Source organism: Xiphophorus maculatus, chromosome 5 (genome assembly GCF_002775205.1).
Source record: "Xiphophorus maculatus strain JP 163 A chromosome 5, X_maculatus-5.0-male, whole genome shotgun sequence".
NCBI lineage: Eukaryota > Metazoa > Chordata > Actinopteri > Cyprinodontiformes > Poeciliidae > Xiphophorus > Xiphophorus maculatus.
Genome location: NC_036447.1, coordinates 30,345,500 through 30,362,553, shown reverse-complemented (window position 1 = coordinate 30,362,553; position 17,054 = coordinate 30,345,500). Strand labels below are relative to the sequence as shown.

Genomic DNA, 17,054 nt, shown 5'->3' with positions numbered 1-17,054 from the left:
CAACAGTAAATTAGCAGTGAAAATTGTTTCTGGATTTAAAATGTTGATTCTTTTGACAATATATGATTTTTTATTAAACTGTGATTAATTGCGATGAATTCATTACAGACCTTGCAATCAAGTCCTACCACTAGTAAGAAGTTGAAAACCATGTGACCGTGCTGGACAAAGTGGTAATATTTGGTGTTTGTCTATCACATAAAATCCTAATAAAATAAATTCAAGTCTGTTTCTGTTAAATACTTTACGTAAATCAATACGTTTTAATGGATGGCAGAAATAATTAACTTAAAAATGGGATAATTTATTTACAGTAGTAATAACACCAAGTAGTACTTACGGGTCTCCTCCACCATGGAGTGCATCCTGTACCAACCGCTGAGTTAGAGGGAGAAAGAAAGGAAGACACAATTAGATTCAATATGGTTTTATGTGCATCCTTTGAGTTTTCAGCCATGAAACAAGCATTTTATACACAGACACTAAAAGTTGGAGTCTTAACGTAGAACATGGCAACAAACTCAGTCTTAATCAGTCATAAATAACAAGGTGATTATGTTGCTTTCCTGCACAGAAACAAGAGTACAGTGGGTTTACAGTCCCCCTACCCTTCGACCTCTAACTGGCGACAGATAGGACCTCCTGGACAAGATGGGGCTACGCGGGGGTTTACCGCCAACAACTGGATCCTGCTTAATGGGCAGAAAGACCAGAGGCAACACACTTATAAACTCCAACACAGAGGAGGTCAGCAACCTTGACGATGAGCTGAGCAAGCAGGGTGAAACTCTTAACGACATGCTGATGTCCACAAAAACCGGTCTAATCAAAGCCACTTTCACAGACCCACGCAGGAACATTATAGCATTCTTCTTCTATTTTGGGTTAATACATCAGGCAAGTTAGTATTTACAGCTCGATCGAGGAAAATTGTAGAGAATCTCGTAATAAAACCAACAGCCCGAAACTCTAACACACTCAATTCAAAGCTGCGGTGTGTAAATTTTATAACAAATATATCTTTTTAACATATTTGTTGAAACTGTCACTATGTCATGACAGCTTGGTATGAGAATCTGTGAACAAAATTGAGTTCTTACATCTTCTCCCAGTGCTAACTAGAAACAACCAATCAGAGCCAGGAGGCGGGTCTCAACGCTGTCAATCACAAACTTGTGTGCTCCCTGTTTCGCTGCAGCTAGCAGAGCCTGTCGTGAGTGCTAAGGCTAGATAGCATGGCGACCAATGACAGTGGATAAACGGTTTCTCAGCCATTAGCACATTTAGCAGCGAGTACATGAGTTTAATTGACAGCACCAAGACCCTCCTCCTGGCTCTGACTGGTTGCTTTTTGTCGCGAGCGATGCATTTCTTCAGACAGTGATTGTACGTAAGAGAGGAGATCAATCTTTTCATAGATGTCTTATACTGTCACAACATGGTGACAATTTTAACAAATATGTAAAATAAAATTAGATTTTTTTTTATAAAAGTTACATGCTACAGCTTCAACTAATAAATTACACAAAAACAAACAAGATGTAATATTTTTGAACATTTTTCCTAAAATTGTTGGAGTCCATATCCAACCAGAGAGAAAAATGTGCTTAATTCAAACCAAAAAACTACAGCTAAGCAAAGATTCAGTTAGATGAGGGATGAGGTTCCTTTATAATCTTCATCTCTACATTCTAGCGTTACCTTCACCTTGGGGGATCTACGGCCTGCGTGCGATACAACGGGGGCAGTGTTGGGGGAGTGGGGACTAGAGAGAGGAGGAGAGGCAGTTTTAGGGGGAGTCGGGGTAGGGGGAGGGAAAACTGACTCTGAGACAGGGCAGGACGTAACTGGGCTGGGCGGACAGGGAGAAGTGGAGGGCTGGGAGACAGGAACGACTGCAGACGGGTCTGAAAGGTGAGAGGGAGGTAAGGGAATAGACGGGCTGCGAGAGACTGCAGGTAGTCCACGGGTTGTCAGGTGAGGGAGGCATGGGGGGGAGTGAGGAAGGACAGGGGAAAAGGAAGAGTCATGTTGTTGGGATCGGGAAGATGTGGAGGAGGCAGAAATTACAGAAGGAGGGAGAGTGGATGCTGGGGGTGATGGGGTGATGAAGGGAAGGCGGTCAGAGTGAGGTAGCTGTGATGAGGAAGAGGCTTCAGCCTACGGGAACAAAAACACAGGTAAAGATACTGGAGCCACCAGAAATCGGCCTTTCAGATACTTTAATAAACCCCAGAAAGAACATGGAAGGAAGGAAGATGAGCACATCAGTGTCCCAAATCTGACCAATTAAATGTTAAATGTTGAATTTCTTTTCAAACCTTTTGGTTTTTCTGGTAGCAGCTGTTCATTACAGGGATCCAATCTGGATTCAATCATGTCTGATGTTTGAAAAATGGACTTAAAACGAAATTTGGCTTTGTACTTTAATATCTCGAAATTGGGCCTCTGTTTCTTTAAGAAACTCCCGCACTTTCTGAAACTCCGCCTTCAGGAAGTCATTACTACATGGCTCCTCTACTATGTTGTCCTATCCTCATTTGGAAGTTTCTGTGGATGTAGATTTTTTTTCACTTCAACGTTCCTTCCGGGAGCCTAGTGAACCTGCAGACTGCTCACACCATGCTCTACCTGTGGACTTATTCGCCCATTTAACTCTCTAATGTTCTCCTCTTTGTCTGTCATGTCTTCGTCTTCTTCCTCTATGAATAACTCCGTGTATATGTGTTCTTGTTCTGACGGTGGCCTGTGAGGCTCGACCAGCTCCTCATTTACTGATACTGGCTGCTCTTCAATGAAAACAGAAAGCGGCTTCACGCTTAATGGTTCGTGAAACTGCAGTTTTAGGTGGACAGTGCCAGGTGAGTCACTAGCTGCTGCCAGAGGACTGAGTTGTTGGACATTGTTCTGAAACCATCTGCTCTGAGATTCACCATTCACCTTGGCACATATGAACTCTACTGAAGGCTCTTTTGAAATGTCAGTATCATCTGAACTGAACTCATCTGGAGCCGCTGACAGCAGCTCATCATAAGGGTCTCTAACACGCAGCTCGATGTCAGGCAGTTTGCCGCTTTCGTGTGCAAGAGCAGACAGTTGCTGCTCTGGGAGATGTGAGGAAAATTTTCCTGTCACTGACTTGGTGCAGGTCAAAGGTTGAGGCCTAGTAAAGCTTAAAGCGTTGTCTGCCTCAGAAACCTGTAGCCGCTTTCCATTGTGCGTCGATAAACTATCTGACAGCGTGGAGGTGAATGAGGAAGAGACAGGAGGAGGAAGTGGAGGGGGCAGTGGCGGGGAGGGCTGAGAGAGACGAAGGGCAGCTGGGGTGTGACCTGAACCCGCTCTGCTGTCGGAGGAAACAGGACTTCTGGAAGGTGGCCGGTGTGAAAAGGAGAAACCTTTATGTGAGGCAGCGGGTGAGGCTGAGGTCGGCTCCTGTGCCGTCAGGAGGGGGGCGAGGTCAGCAGGGAGAGGGGGTGGTGTGGGAGGTAAAGGAGTGGCTGTGAATGAAGGGGTGGAGGTGGGGGCTGATGGGTCCAGCGTGAGCGAGAGCCACTCGCTGGTGATGGCCTGCAGGTCGAGCGTTCTCACAGAGGGTTGAGGGGAAGGAAGAGATGGAGGGAGGAGATAGAAGGACTCCATGAAGGTAAAAATGAGAAAGAAAAAGATAGAGGTGAATATTACCAGTAGAAAACATGGTGTCAACTGTTCAGAGAGGAAAAGGACTTAATGGGAGGAAAGAAGCCAGATGTAAACTAGCACACAGTGCCTTGCTAACGTGTTCATGCTCTGAGCTTTTTCCCTCATTTTGCTACAACAGGAACACAAATTTAAATATATTTTCTTGAGATTGCCCATGTCCAGACAAACACAAAGTAGTCAATAACTCTTAAATTTGAGAAATATTACACATTTCCACTTTTTAACGGGTAAAAATCTAATAGGCTTTTCATTTATTACAGGGTGGAGAGCGGCCTATGTCTGTTAGACCTTTACACATTCCAAAAAAAACATTTCTAGCAATTAATCTTTGAGAGCGCCAGCGTGTGGACCAGTGGTGTTACTGCACCTGTAGCTCTGGCCATGTGTCTCTAGGAAGATCATACAGGAAGGTGAAACTCAGTTTCGCCTCCAGCTATTTTTTATTCAAGGATTTCCTTGATTTTAGCTCCAGCCCTGTTCCCACCAACATTAGCCAGCTTCTCCATCACCTGGCAAGGATGGAACCTTAAGGAAGTGCAATTTTAGCCTTCCCAAAGGTTTTGTGTGATTTCTAATGTTCTCTAACCAACCTCTAAGAAGAGCTTCATTAGACCATTTTTAACTCTGTTTGCTGACTAGATAATTAATCTAGCTAGGTTATTGGTTGTACCGGATTTTCCTTCAGTGTAAAAAGAAGAATGATAAAAATAACTTTAAATGAGGAAAAAATGTGAAAACTCTGTATAATTTTTCTGTGCCACTTTATATTAGTCTATCACATAAATATGAAAGTAATACACTGAAGTTTGTGTTTAAAACAAAATATGACAATGTTCAAGGGGTATGAATACTTTTGCAATGCATTGTTTTATGAAATAACTCAAAATGCTTCAGAAGGTGTAGTGCATCCCTCACGTTCTTACCTTGATGGGGGTGGAGCTTGGTGTCCGGCTGTAAGCATGTGGATCTACATGATGGGAGGAGCTCTTGGATGGAGAGTGCTTGACAATTTCAACATAGGAAACCGGAAAGATGCCTTGCTTGGTTGTTCCCGGAATCTTCCCCTCATACCAGTTCTGGTCCACCTGCCTGACCACTACAACTCTCTCCCCCTGCACAAACGCAACACATTCAAAACACGACCGTTAATATAAAACACAACAAAACATGAGTTGTGAAATTTAGCAAATCTCTAATCTGATCATATCACAGCAGAGCAACCTTTCTTAGTGACAGCTCCACGTTAGTGTCAGCATTGAAGTTGTAGCGTGCCAGAGCCTCGCCGATCTCCCTGACCTGAGCTGGAGGAGGAGGACGGATTGGCTGATGCTTCTCTGACGACGGCGTCTTCTACATGAGTGGCAAAATTTGTGCAAACAAGGAAGAGATGCATGACTGAAGTAATCGAGACAACATGAGAGAGATGCACACAACAGAAGCAGATTTACCTCAACGTATGCGATGGGGAAGATGCCCACCCGGCCTCTGTGCTCTCCTTCGTACCAGTTGTTATCTATTTGCCTGATGATGTTGACCGAGTCGCCCTTTTTAAATGTCAACTCCCTGTAACACAGATGTCTCAGTGAAGTGTCGCTGCATGCACATCGACTCAAGAGGAAAGACATGAACGCAAAAGGAAATAAAAAGAAAAATGGATGACTTTTTTTGCACAGTCAGAAATGCACAATGAAGTAAAACATCAGGTTTATTCGCACATGCATTTAAAACAATGTCAAATATTAATCTGAAGCCATCCAGATGTGGTTAGCTGTGATGACAGTAATCAGACTGGAAATCAGCAGGTAATGTAAGCAAGAATCGAGCGAATAAAAAAAAGGTTCTGGAGGAGATTCGCAGATGGCGGGAAGTGGGGATGCAGCTGAAAACAAATGAGCCGGCCTCTTTACGCCCACATGCTAAATGTATGATACTTACTTTGCTGTTTGTGCCTTAAAATCATAAATTGCTCTTGCAGGCTGTTTCTGATGGAGGAGAGAGAACAGAATAAGTTGTGTCATCTGTTTATGGGAGACCTGGAAGAGCAGTGAGAGAAAGAGAGGCAACAGCCATCACCAGGTTTAACATGACACCCGTCTCACATTTACAGTGTGTGAAAAAGCTTGATTACTCATTAAGCTTCTTCACGTGTTTTGTCACATCACAGCAAGGAACCTCAATGCTTTCAAATCTGAAAAGTGTGGGGCACATTTTCACTGTGGAATATTTATGAACCAAGAAGAATACTAAACACCAAGGAATATTGACAGGTTAGGCATAAACGTTTTAAACCGTACACCAAACTTTGAATGCCTCAAAGAGAACGGTTCAATCCATCATGTTAAAATGCAAAGAATATTTAGCAACTGCAAACATATCTAAATGTAGTTGTCCATCTAAATTAAGAGAGTATTAATCAGAAAATACTCATAACTGGAGGAGCTGCAGAGATCTACAATAAGACTATACTACTATCAGTCCTGCACTCTCAGCACCAGACCTTTCTGGAAGAGCTGAGAGAAAATAGACATATACATTTTCATTTGCAGTTTGTGAAAAGCCAGTAAGGAGACACAGAAAACATGTGAAACAAGCTGTTCTGACCAGGGCAGACCACGCTGGGCGTGTCATGCTGTGGGGATGCTTGTCTGCAGCAGAGGTAAGAAAGCTTGTGGTAACTGAATTGAAACACAGGGCAATTCTAGAAGAAAACCTGTCAGGAGCTGCTAAAGACATGAAATTGAGACAGAGGTTTACCTTACAACTGGTCAACAATGATAAACAAACAGTAAGAGATCCATGAAACAAGTGAGATCAAAACTCACCAAAACTGACTGAGGTTTTTGCAAAGATAAATGGACAATTTTTTTGTTTCTGAATGTGTAAAATGTGACAAAATGTAGAGAAGTTCAAGGGTATGAAAACTTTTTCACAAGACTGTCTATTGCATATCTATTCTATACCGACATCTAAACACAGGATTTTATTTAGCTTTTCAGTCGGTGACTCTAACCTGGAAAGCATCAATATAAAATACACAACTAGTTTTAATGTTTTCCCCTCCTAACTGATAGTTTTTCCGAACACATCTTCATTATTTGTGTAATAATTTTACAAAAAAACTGGTTTCAATGTTATACCTCTTTGTCAGGAGTTGCTCTTCTGCTCTGCGGTGTGTGTCGATCATCCATGGTGGAATAACTCCTCGATACATCCTGGTCTGTGATGAAAAGAAACATCAATGTTCGAGAATTACAGCAGCAATCACTTCCATGTAACCTGAGTTTATTAGTGGGATCTGGAAAAAACACCGAACACCACAGAATGATGCCATTCCGATGGGCAACACAGGGATTGACAGCTTTGGTCAAAAATATTTGTATTTTATTTCCATCACACACAGGGAAGAAAGCAAAGTGAGCGAAATTAAACACAACGTGGCACAAATGAGACACATGCAATTCTACAAACACAAGATGAAACCAGGGGAATACAGGCCAGCAGAAACATGAGCAAATCAAAAATAAACATACAAGCAAATGGCTTAAATAAAGACAATGATTTGCAATAAAATTGTAAAATAATTATGAATAAGAACATGGCTACCAAATAATAATCTGTCCAAAAAACAAATCAAAAATTGTTTTTGTTGACATTAATACACAACCCTGTTTACCAAAACTGAGTCTGTCACACAGCAGACACAAAAACCTGCTAAAAACTGATCTTGCCATTCAGAAAATGTCAATTTATTGTACAAACAAATAAATCTGGAGTGATCTAACAATATGTCAAGACAAATTTTGAATTATTAATATGGTTAAATAAAAGTTGGTCGTAAAGACTTTGGGATTTTGGGAAACAGTTGCATCCAGACTAATATACAGTAAATTCTCAAATATTTGCTGTTCAGCATTGTAAATTCAGTTTTGTTAAAAACATAACAAAGTCAATTGCTTGCAGTGGAACCACCTTTTGGATTCTAACAACATTCTGTTCTCACTTTAACTACATACCAAGCCGAGTTTTACAACTCTCAAACTTGTTCAAAGACCCCTCTTTAACTTTACCAGCATAACTTCAATATGAAACATTTGCAAAAATATTTAGGTTTTTTGAAAAACTGAAATGTACCAACAGCGAATAAGAAATATTTAACTTGAAAATTCACAGCAAAAATGCATACATCTGAAGTATACAGAAAATGTAAGTATTGGACATGGCTGTGGACCAACAAAATCTTCTAGTTGAAGCACAACTGAATGAGGCATGGCTGGGAGAATAGACATGGGCTGGTTTCAGGATGAAAGTACAGCAAGGTTTTAAAAGTTCTGGTTTCAAAATTTACAAAAATCTTTCTTCACAGTGCTTTCCATTAATGGGATAGTATTGAAAATACTGGAGCAACTTTTCTCTAGCTGTTTGATTCTGAGATGAGCATATCTATGACTGCACAGTGCCAATACATACAAGAAAGAGACATTTGCATGGAAATATTATTAGTGATGTAAAAACATTGTGAGGAAGCTAAAGCAGTGCTATCCATCATTATTATTAGAACACTGCTTTTTTCAAGCTACAGCTGGTTAGCTGTAGCAGCAGGACTGTTATCAGCTACAGGCTGACCATCAGAGAAGATAGCCCTAATAACTAGTAAGCCAATATAAAACTCTTCTAGTTGTGTTGAAGTATAAAGGAAAAACAACCACAACATTTTGCAGATTACACCTAAAAAGCACAACTAAACTCAGCTATGGTTTTTTCTGTTTTGCTTTAGTGTATTTATCAAATAATCAAACTGACATAGATAAATGGTATAGCTAACATTTATATTTCTCATCTTTGTACATAGTGCTTATATCTAATGACAGTATACAGTGCTGAACACTACATATTTGAAGTAGTATGGATTTGATCTCCACCTGAATAACAAAGACCATTTCCGTTGCCTTGCTCTTCCCCATATTCATTATTGTTTGAGGTCTCCAAATGTCGTCCATAGCAGGCACTGATTGGCGACTGTAACCTCGGTGACTGTAGGCTTGGTGTGGATGGTTCTCCTCTGTATGAAGCAAACCCAGTCGGGCTTCCTTCTGGGTAAACAGATGTGGAGGAGTGACCCCCATGCCAGCAACCCCTCCGCCCTCGCAAAGAGGAGCTTCTTTCAGGCACACTTGGCAACAGTTCAGCCAGGATTCTTCTCAAAATACTGTCATCAGGTGGCCTAGAGCTCCTGTGGCCTCTCTCTGCTTGAATGTGCTCATAAATGTCTCTCAAGGCTGCATCAAGTGCTTCATAAATGGCCTGTTTGGACTTGGGTCTGCTACCTCGTCCTCCTCCACCACTGCTGCTTCTTCTAGCGGTAGGTGGTGAGCCCTTTTTCCTGCGGAAAGGCACTGGGCTGACCAAGAAGGCCAGCTTGGACATTGCTTGCTGAGACTGCGAGCCCTGAATTTGGAAATGGCTGTTGCGGCTCTGCTGTCTCTGGTTCTCTTGTCGTGCTCGCTCTCTCTCATGGCGAAGCATGGTCGTAAAACGAGTGTATGAGGCTGGGCAGCGGCCCTTGCAAGTGCTGATGAGGTGGCGGTGTTGGTAGCCCTGGCTCTGGCCTAGACTTTGGTGACCTTGATGATGATGGTGGTGATGGTGGTGGTGACGAAGGTGGTGGTGGTGGTGGAGGGTGGCCGATCCATACAAGCTTTCAGAGGAAGTTAGGGAACAATGGTCAAAATCACTCTCACTGCAAAATGAGGAACCCTCCACCTGGATGAAGTCACTCAGGTCAGATGCAATGGCGTCTTGTTCACTATCAGAATAGTCAGGATTTGCTTGCGGGCCTTGAGGAACAGGAGGAGCCGAAAATGTTTGCCCACGTCCGGGCTCGGGTCCAACACGAGGTTGCCCCTCCGGTGGGCTACGAGGTATGTGATCCATGCTGTGACGTACAGTCCTATTGTTGCTATTGGGATCTTCCTCTAGTAATGACTCAATGGAAAAACGTCGTTTTGGAAAACTGGGAGTCACGCCACCTCCGCTGCTAGCACGAGATGACGAGCCACCCGGTGTTGTTGTGCCCGAAGGCACCTCACCGTCTCCCAAGTTAGGCATGGATTTGGACTTCTGAATTAGACGCTCGTATTCAGAAATGCGGTTTGGCACCATGTCCCTTGGCACTTCCACACCCCAGGAGGGTGTCCAAGGAGAAAGGCGATGGCGATGCAGATGAGGCTGGCGCTCTAGTTCCAGAATGCGAGCACGGACGGAACGGATTACTTCAGATGGGATGAGCTGAGCTCGGTCAATCTGGTGCATTTTACGATACAGCTGGAGGAAACCTGGAGAATCGTGCGCACGTCGCCGATGGAGAGGGGGCAGTGAATGAGTAGAGGACGATACCGTAGGGATGTTGCCATCACACACCAGCGACCCAGCGCTTTCTGAGCGAGTGGCATTTTGGCCACCAGAACCAGAATGTCCATCGTTAAGCAAGTCATCGCAACTGCGGGATTTGAGCTTGCCAGAGGAGGGTGGTGCTTCCTCTGAACTGCTCCATGTTTTATCGTCCTGGCTGTTTGGCTGCCAGTTGTTTGTGCAGAAGACAGACTGTTTGGAGGAAGTGCTGCCTTCCTGGCTGGCATCCTCATGGGAATGATCAGAGTCAGAAAGGAGAGGAGGGAGAGAGGTACTCTCATAAGGACCTGGGGTACTTATACTGTTTGAAAACATGTTGCATGCGTCCCCACCTTTTAGATGTCCCATCAGAGCAGCATGGTAAAAGACAAGAATGAGGAAAGACGGTTAAGCAGGAATAGCCAGAAACAGGGAGAAAGCTCATGGGAAAATGGAATAAATAAGAAAGAAAAGGTGGAAAAGATTTTTTTAGATTAATTTTTCTTAATCAGATTTCCAGCAGATAAACTCACGATATCACCAGAAAAAACTCATTGTGAAAACATAAGAAAATGTTTCTGTAATTTGAAATATTAATCATGTGTATGTGAAAGAAAGAAGAAGAAAGACACAAACAGAGAAAACAAAATTGGAAGGCAAATACATGATGCTTCAGTGAAAAGGAATACCTTTGGCTCTGGAGGGTGAGGAAGGTGAGGAACGAATGAAAGGTTTCTTTAGGCTGCTGCTGGATCTGTAGGCATCCACTGGTCTAGGGGAGGTTGCAGCTCTGCTCTGGGACTGGGCATTCACTTGTGAACTTGATGGCTCAGACTTCCTTCTTTTCCTGTAGTCGCTGGCAGCACTGCAACACAAACATCGACGGCTACTTTCAGAACACTGCATCTCCAGGAATGCTGAGTGGAAGTAGAGACGGAATTTTCCCGACTATGAAGGTCCTGTTTTTTATCAATATCAGCAGCTACAATCGCTAAACACTTACAGTCAAAACACAAATAAAAAGACAATTAAATTTAATTCAAATATTATGTAAATATTAATTAGTATGGTTTGCGCACTTAAATAAATCAGGTATCAGAGACCTGTTTGGTCCATTATTAAAATATAAACACAAAGGTTCAAACTGATTTGTAGATTCCAATTTCTTACTAGCTTCTAAACACAGGGGTGGGCACTCCTGGTCCTCGAGGGCCGGTGTCCTGCAACTTTTAGATGCATCTCTACTTCAACACACCTGAGTCAAATAATGAGGTCGTTAACAGGACTCTGGAGAACTTGACTGCACTTAGGAGGAGATTCAGCTGTTGGATTCAGGTGTGTTGGACCAGGGAGACATCTAAGAGTTGCAGGACACCGGCCCTCGAGGACCAGGAGTGCCCACCCCTGTTCTAAACATATTGTATTACTTGTGTTATCCCTTGTCCACTTCTGATTGGTTGATCAAGTCTGTGTTTTGACTCAGTTAAACGAAGCAGAACCAACGAGAAGTCTTGCCAAACCCAGTCATCTAGAATTGATTGTAATAAACGGTTTTGTTTTCATCATATGTTTTGTTCTGTTTGTCTAATTTTGTATAAATACAGTTGATTTAGTTTTTTATCCACACCTCTGATTAATGCTATGTAACATACATGTGGACATATTACATTTAAGTTATTATTTATTTATTTCATTATCTTTAATTGAAAAAAATCTTAATCTCAGAACTATACAGAATCTGTTTGTTCTTTAAATTTCAAATAAAGATTGTTCAAAGGTAAGTAAAATAAGTCATCCTTTAGAATACATTATGTATGATAAATCTAGACAGTTTTCTTTTTTTCCACACTCATACTTTCTTTTACAATATATAGTATACTGATGTTAATAGACTATTTTGTTCTAACTTTAGGTGATATCCTTATATATCCTCCACTGAAAGTCTATGGCATTTTGTAGACTCAGATAGTTTGTTATTGGTGTGAAATTGAATATACTGTAGATAAAGTTTATCACAGCAAAAATACCCACTTCAGACAGATTTTGTTTAGCAACTTCTTATGTCCAACTGGCTTAGAAAATAAAGAAACCCAAGGCTCTTTCTTTCTTTTGCGATAGAACACACTTAATGTCACTGGCATGAATAGACTATTCATTACATCCCTATTCTGCCCTTTCTGTTCAGCCTGCAGAATGCGACTGAATAACCAGGCTAGTGTTGAAAGGAAGCAGGAGAAGAGGGGGGTGAAGGAGGGACAGAAGGTGAATAGCAGAATCAATAGGTTTGCAGAGTTAATTTATTCAGTCTCAGTTGAAGCATCCTAAAACATCATTAACTAAATCACATTAAGAATACTGCTAATCTGAGCAGATGATCATTAAAGAAAGCCAGCACATATCACCAGCAGAGTCAGAGTTTTCACACTGCGCTGAAACACAACAAGGGGGGCTGCTGGTGAGAGGATGGGGGAGGGGTCGATGGGGGTGATGCAGAGGAAAAGAAAGAAACAGCGGTTACCTTGCAGGTCTCTCTGAAGCCTTGTCAGCCGGGGCGATGTGGAGGGTTGTCTGAAATAGGCGCAGGACAAAAGAGAAAAGTCAGCTCTGCACAAACAAAGACTTCAGGCAGGGCAGCTTACAAAGCACAGCCTCCATGCAGCTGAAGCTGTGCCACAGTCAAAACAGTCCCCCAACCAAAGGTGCGGCAGATGCTGGTTCCACATGGCACACCTGGCCAAGAGAAGCCTGACAGGTGCACCGAGTCACAGATGAATTTCTGATCCCTTTTCTCCACTGCTCTGAAGAATGATGGCAAAGGTGATATTGCAAAGGATGTTATGAGCTCAGCTCAGGGCTGTGGGGGGCAAATGATTTACTGCAAAATCTGGTACGGACCTACTGGAATGGATCTTGAAGGCACTCTTTAGAATGACGCAACTAAAAACACCCATTCTGAGCAACAAAAAAAGTGAATATTTACAATTTGAACAGAAAAACCAGTATATATTCCTTCAACCAAAGGCAAACAAACAGCATTTTGATATTATGTGGAAGAAAGGCTGTAACTCTCCGATAAATCCAGCAAAGCAGCGGTATTTCTAAAAGTGATCCAGTCACACGCTATCCTACAGAAATTCCACATGTTACAACTACAAACTTTAATGTATGTCTTGTTTAAATGAAAACCATGTATGTTTCAACTTCCATCTTATATTTATCAATACTCCATGTTGCTTTGTCACCTGACATCTCAAAACACATTGAAACGGATCCTTGCCTGGATGCATTTCACATCCAAGCACTGATCCAATGCATGTAACACAGAAATGGTAAAAAAAAAAAAAAAAAACTAAATAGAAGAAAAAAAAAAACAACTCATGGACAAATGATGAATTGGAGATTACCTCAATGCGCTGGCGGGTGGAGATGTCTGGATTATAATCCAGCCGTTTTTTAGGAGGCTTCAGCCCCAAACAGCAGCAGCAGTAAGCAGGTAGGGGAGGACAGCAGGAGGAGGAGGAGAAGGAAGAAGGTGAAGATGAGGTGAAGGAGGAGAAGCGGCGGTGACATCATGGGGAGAAATCAAAAACACAGGAGACATGTGAAGAGAGTAAAACCTGTTAGAGAGTCTGAGGAACCAGAGACAAGCCAGTTAAAACTGGAGCAAATGAGCTTCTTTCACACAATGAACAACTGGGCGCCAATGTACATACACTAACACACACACACACACCTACTGTACACACAGTCAAACACTAACACGTCTACACGCAGGAAGTCCTATGCAAGTTCTCCCATTGCTGCTAAAGATGTGTAAAAACCCTAAAATAAATCCATCTTTTACTGCAGCAGCATCAACTAAAACTGAAATACTTTGAATTTCTGAATTAAATTGACTTCAGCAGAGACTGTTATCAGGTGTACAAGCACTAGAAAACTCTTTAAAATATATTTAACTGAAAATAAGAGTCACTAATAAAGAACTGCAACATAACCATAGCAACCTGTCTACATGCCAATAGGTTATTTGGGAATTATGTCACATAAATACATAAAAATGTTTTCCAGACACTTCAACTGGACTTTAACTGTACTGTGATTCAGTGCTGCAGGTCTAAGCCTTTCAGCACCTAAAACCGCAGGTAGAATTAGCAGGAAACAATGGAAACATTTGCTGAAATGCCCACTGTTGGGTACAGTGGAGGATCTATGATGCTGTGGGCCTACGTCTGCTCTAAGCCTCTGGTGACATTGACCGTCTGAATTACCAAGACATTTATAAAAAATGACTTTTGTCAGAAAAACTGATATTGTGTTAAATAAAAATCTACAACCAAGCAAGCCCTTCACCAGGAAAAGTATCAGCTGACTGTGTTCATACCTGCTTTGACAACTGACTTGGGCTTTATTTAAGGTTATGTTGACTTTTTACTGTATGTCAGAATTCACAAAAATACCTAATTACAAACAAAAATGAATATTACAAATATTAGAACAATTTTTTAGGTAGATGAGTCCCTTTCTGTATTCTCTCTCTATATACAGTATATGTTCCTGCATCTTAAAATATTAAGCAAACAGGCTGAATACTGCTCTATTGGCAGCAGTTAACAGCAGACGTGGCCGTAGTTCACATTAATATGTGGATTGCCCACAACTACATTTATGTAGTGGAATTACAGCTTGGATTTTTGGAGATGATGCTACTGGTATAAAATAAATTTATGTTCAGGCTTTTTACACATCTTTACCAGAAATGCCAAAAAGTTCTGTATTTGTGCTATTTTTCTGCACCTAACAAAAGCACAAATGCAGGCCTGTCTAGCTTTATTTTTCACAAACACACAGAAGTATCACACACATGCAGAGTGAAGGTTGTGTGCAGAAAGCAAATAAAAACACAGGCAGCAGTGTTTATCTCAGAAGGCAGTGGACTGTGCAATCAGACATGTGATTTTAGTGCATCTTAGCAAGCGTCCAGCTGGCACGATCAGTCAGTGACGCATGGAAAACCTTCCATTATGACGACTTATTAGATCACGAAGAAACTTTGAAAAAAAAAATCTCAATACACGGACAAAATTACCGCCTGAACATTAAAAAAACAAAAGCCCCTGAAAGTGAACAACTGATGTCATGCACTGAAATCATATCAGATAGAGGCATGTCCTCATCAGATAATAAAAATCAGTGAGCTAACAATAATGTGATCTCAGATAAACATCCGTCATGTAAACACCACCTACGTACAGCAGGGGCCACTAAAGAGCTTAGCTCATAGACAACCTGAGCGTTTTCAGCTACTATAAAACACTATAAAACAAAACTACAAGCAGGTAGGAATAAATACATTCTTGAATAAGCTTAAGTAAGACTTATGGCAAGAAAGATATGCATGTTACCTCACATCAGGTGTTTATAACAAGGAATATTTTTTCTTTAAGCTAACAATGTGAATCAAAAGAAGTATTTTCCAAACCTGCTCATAGCCAGAAAAACTCATGAATAAACTACTACATGGATTTAAAAGCAGGATAACAGACATATCACTGTCACATTTTTGTGTTTGTGTGTGTGTGTGAAGGGAGGGGTCACTGCACCAAACAAATACCACATGCCCAAACAACTCGCCCCACCCAGGCAGATGGTGGAACCAGAACAACAGTGTCCTGGGAGAGGGAGGAGATGGAAGGTGTACATCTATCGGTAGAGTTGTGGGTGCGGGAGCCATCGAGCTCCAACTTACCGGCCGCCCAAACTCCAGCTCGGAAAAGAACTTATACCAAGGCTCGTTCTCTAAATCTATGTCATCATAGGTCTGAGAGAGCATGACAGAGAGGAGAAATAGAAGAGAGACAGAAGGAAGGAGGCATGGAGGGGAATCACACATAAAGAGAGACATGGACCCCATGGTTAGGAGTATGCAAAGGAAGATGATTATAGGATGAAGATGTGGAATAAAAGTGCTAATGGAGAAAAACATCTCTGGTTTCTTTTTACAAAACTATAGTGAAAGCATGTTTTCAGAGTCCGACTGCTAAGTTTATCCTATTTAAATATGAAGTCAACATTTTGAAGACAGTTCTATAGCGCCTTGTAAAAGTGTTCCTACCCCTGGTACTATTCAACATTTGGCACACTCTGACCCCACGCTTCAACCTATTCTCATGATAAACCAGGGATGGCTGCTGTCCTTCATGGTGTATTGTCCTTGCTCTGACATAGCTGAATTAATGGCTGAATTAACTCTTAAATGAGGCCAGGTTATCAACCATTCATTTACTCTATGTGTTGGGTCAGGGGAACACCTAAAACATGCAGGACAACAGCTCTGGAGGACTGGAGTGGCTCACACAAAGAACAGCTAAAATATAAGAGAAATTAATTCATTTTCAGGTCTTACCATAGCTTCTCTTTTGGATTTAGGTGTGGACTTTGACTTGGCCACTCTAACACGTGGCCAAGTCAAACCATTTCATCACAGTTTTGGCTGTATGTTTAGAGTTGTTGTATTACTGTAAGGTGAAAGTCTGGCTTCCCTGTTAAAGTTAAAGTTTCTCCCATAGCATGCTGCTCCTAGCACCAGAGTAGCTTCATTTACATGTTTTGTGTGTATCCATAATCAGGTAGTGTAGTGGCTAACTGAAAACAGGATATCCCCCCCCTCCCAATGTTTTTCTCTGCAAAGAAATAAACAGATATCTGGAATATTGAATATTGAATACAGTAGTTTTGCATCTGCATTTTTTCTTTACATTTAAATAATTGTTTATGTTCCCATATATCTGGTTGGAAGAAATGTTTTAAACAAAGTAAACAATAATAAATTATCTATAATATAAAAGTGGACTCAGATACTGAAAGTAAAAATTTGAAGGGTATTTTTTTTATTTTTTATGTTCAATCATACTGTACAAAAAAACCCTGGCTGTCCAACAGCTCTGTCTGCTCTTTCTAACCTTACT

General features: G+C 41.5%; 1 protein-coding gene across 3 annotated transcripts in view; it reads right to left on the bottom strand.

Moving 5' to 3' along the window:
* Nucleotides 1-17,054, bottom strand: part of sorbs2 (sorbin and SH3 domain containing 2) — a 57,245-nt gene that overhangs the window by 4,078 nt on the left and 36,113 nt on the right. Inside the window, exons 15-28 of one of the 3 annotated variants that reach the window (XM_023334372.1) lie at nucleotides 15,836-15,907; nucleotides 13,494-13,550; nucleotides 12,608-12,657; nucleotides 10,779-10,954; nucleotides 8,622-10,442; nucleotides 6,840-6,919; nucleotides 5,638-5,735; nucleotides 5,151-5,265; nucleotides 4,924-5,052; nucleotides 4,626-4,814; nucleotides 2,632-3,636; nucleotides 1,702-2,160; nucleotides 609-692; nucleotides 341-378 (exon numbers count right to left, since the gene is read on the bottom strand). In XM_023334372.1, coding sequence (XP_023190140.1) covers nucleotides 341-378; nucleotides 609-692; nucleotides 1,702-2,160; nucleotides 2,632-3,636; nucleotides 4,626-4,814; nucleotides 4,924-5,052; nucleotides 5,151-5,265; nucleotides 5,638-5,735; nucleotides 6,840-6,919; nucleotides 8,622-10,442; nucleotides 10,779-10,954; nucleotides 12,608-12,657; nucleotides 13,494-13,550; nucleotides 15,836-15,907 — 4,373 coding nt within the window. The remainder of the gene's footprint in view (nucleotides 1-340; nucleotides 379-608; nucleotides 693-1,701; nucleotides 2,161-2,631; nucleotides 3,637-4,625; nucleotides 4,815-4,923; nucleotides 5,053-5,150; nucleotides 5,266-5,637; nucleotides 5,736-6,839; nucleotides 6,920-8,621; nucleotides 10,443-10,778; nucleotides 10,955-12,607; nucleotides 12,658-13,493; nucleotides 13,551-15,835; nucleotides 15,908-17,054) is intronic. The other 2 variants (XM_023334373.1, XM_023334374.1) reach the window with 2 other exon arrangements.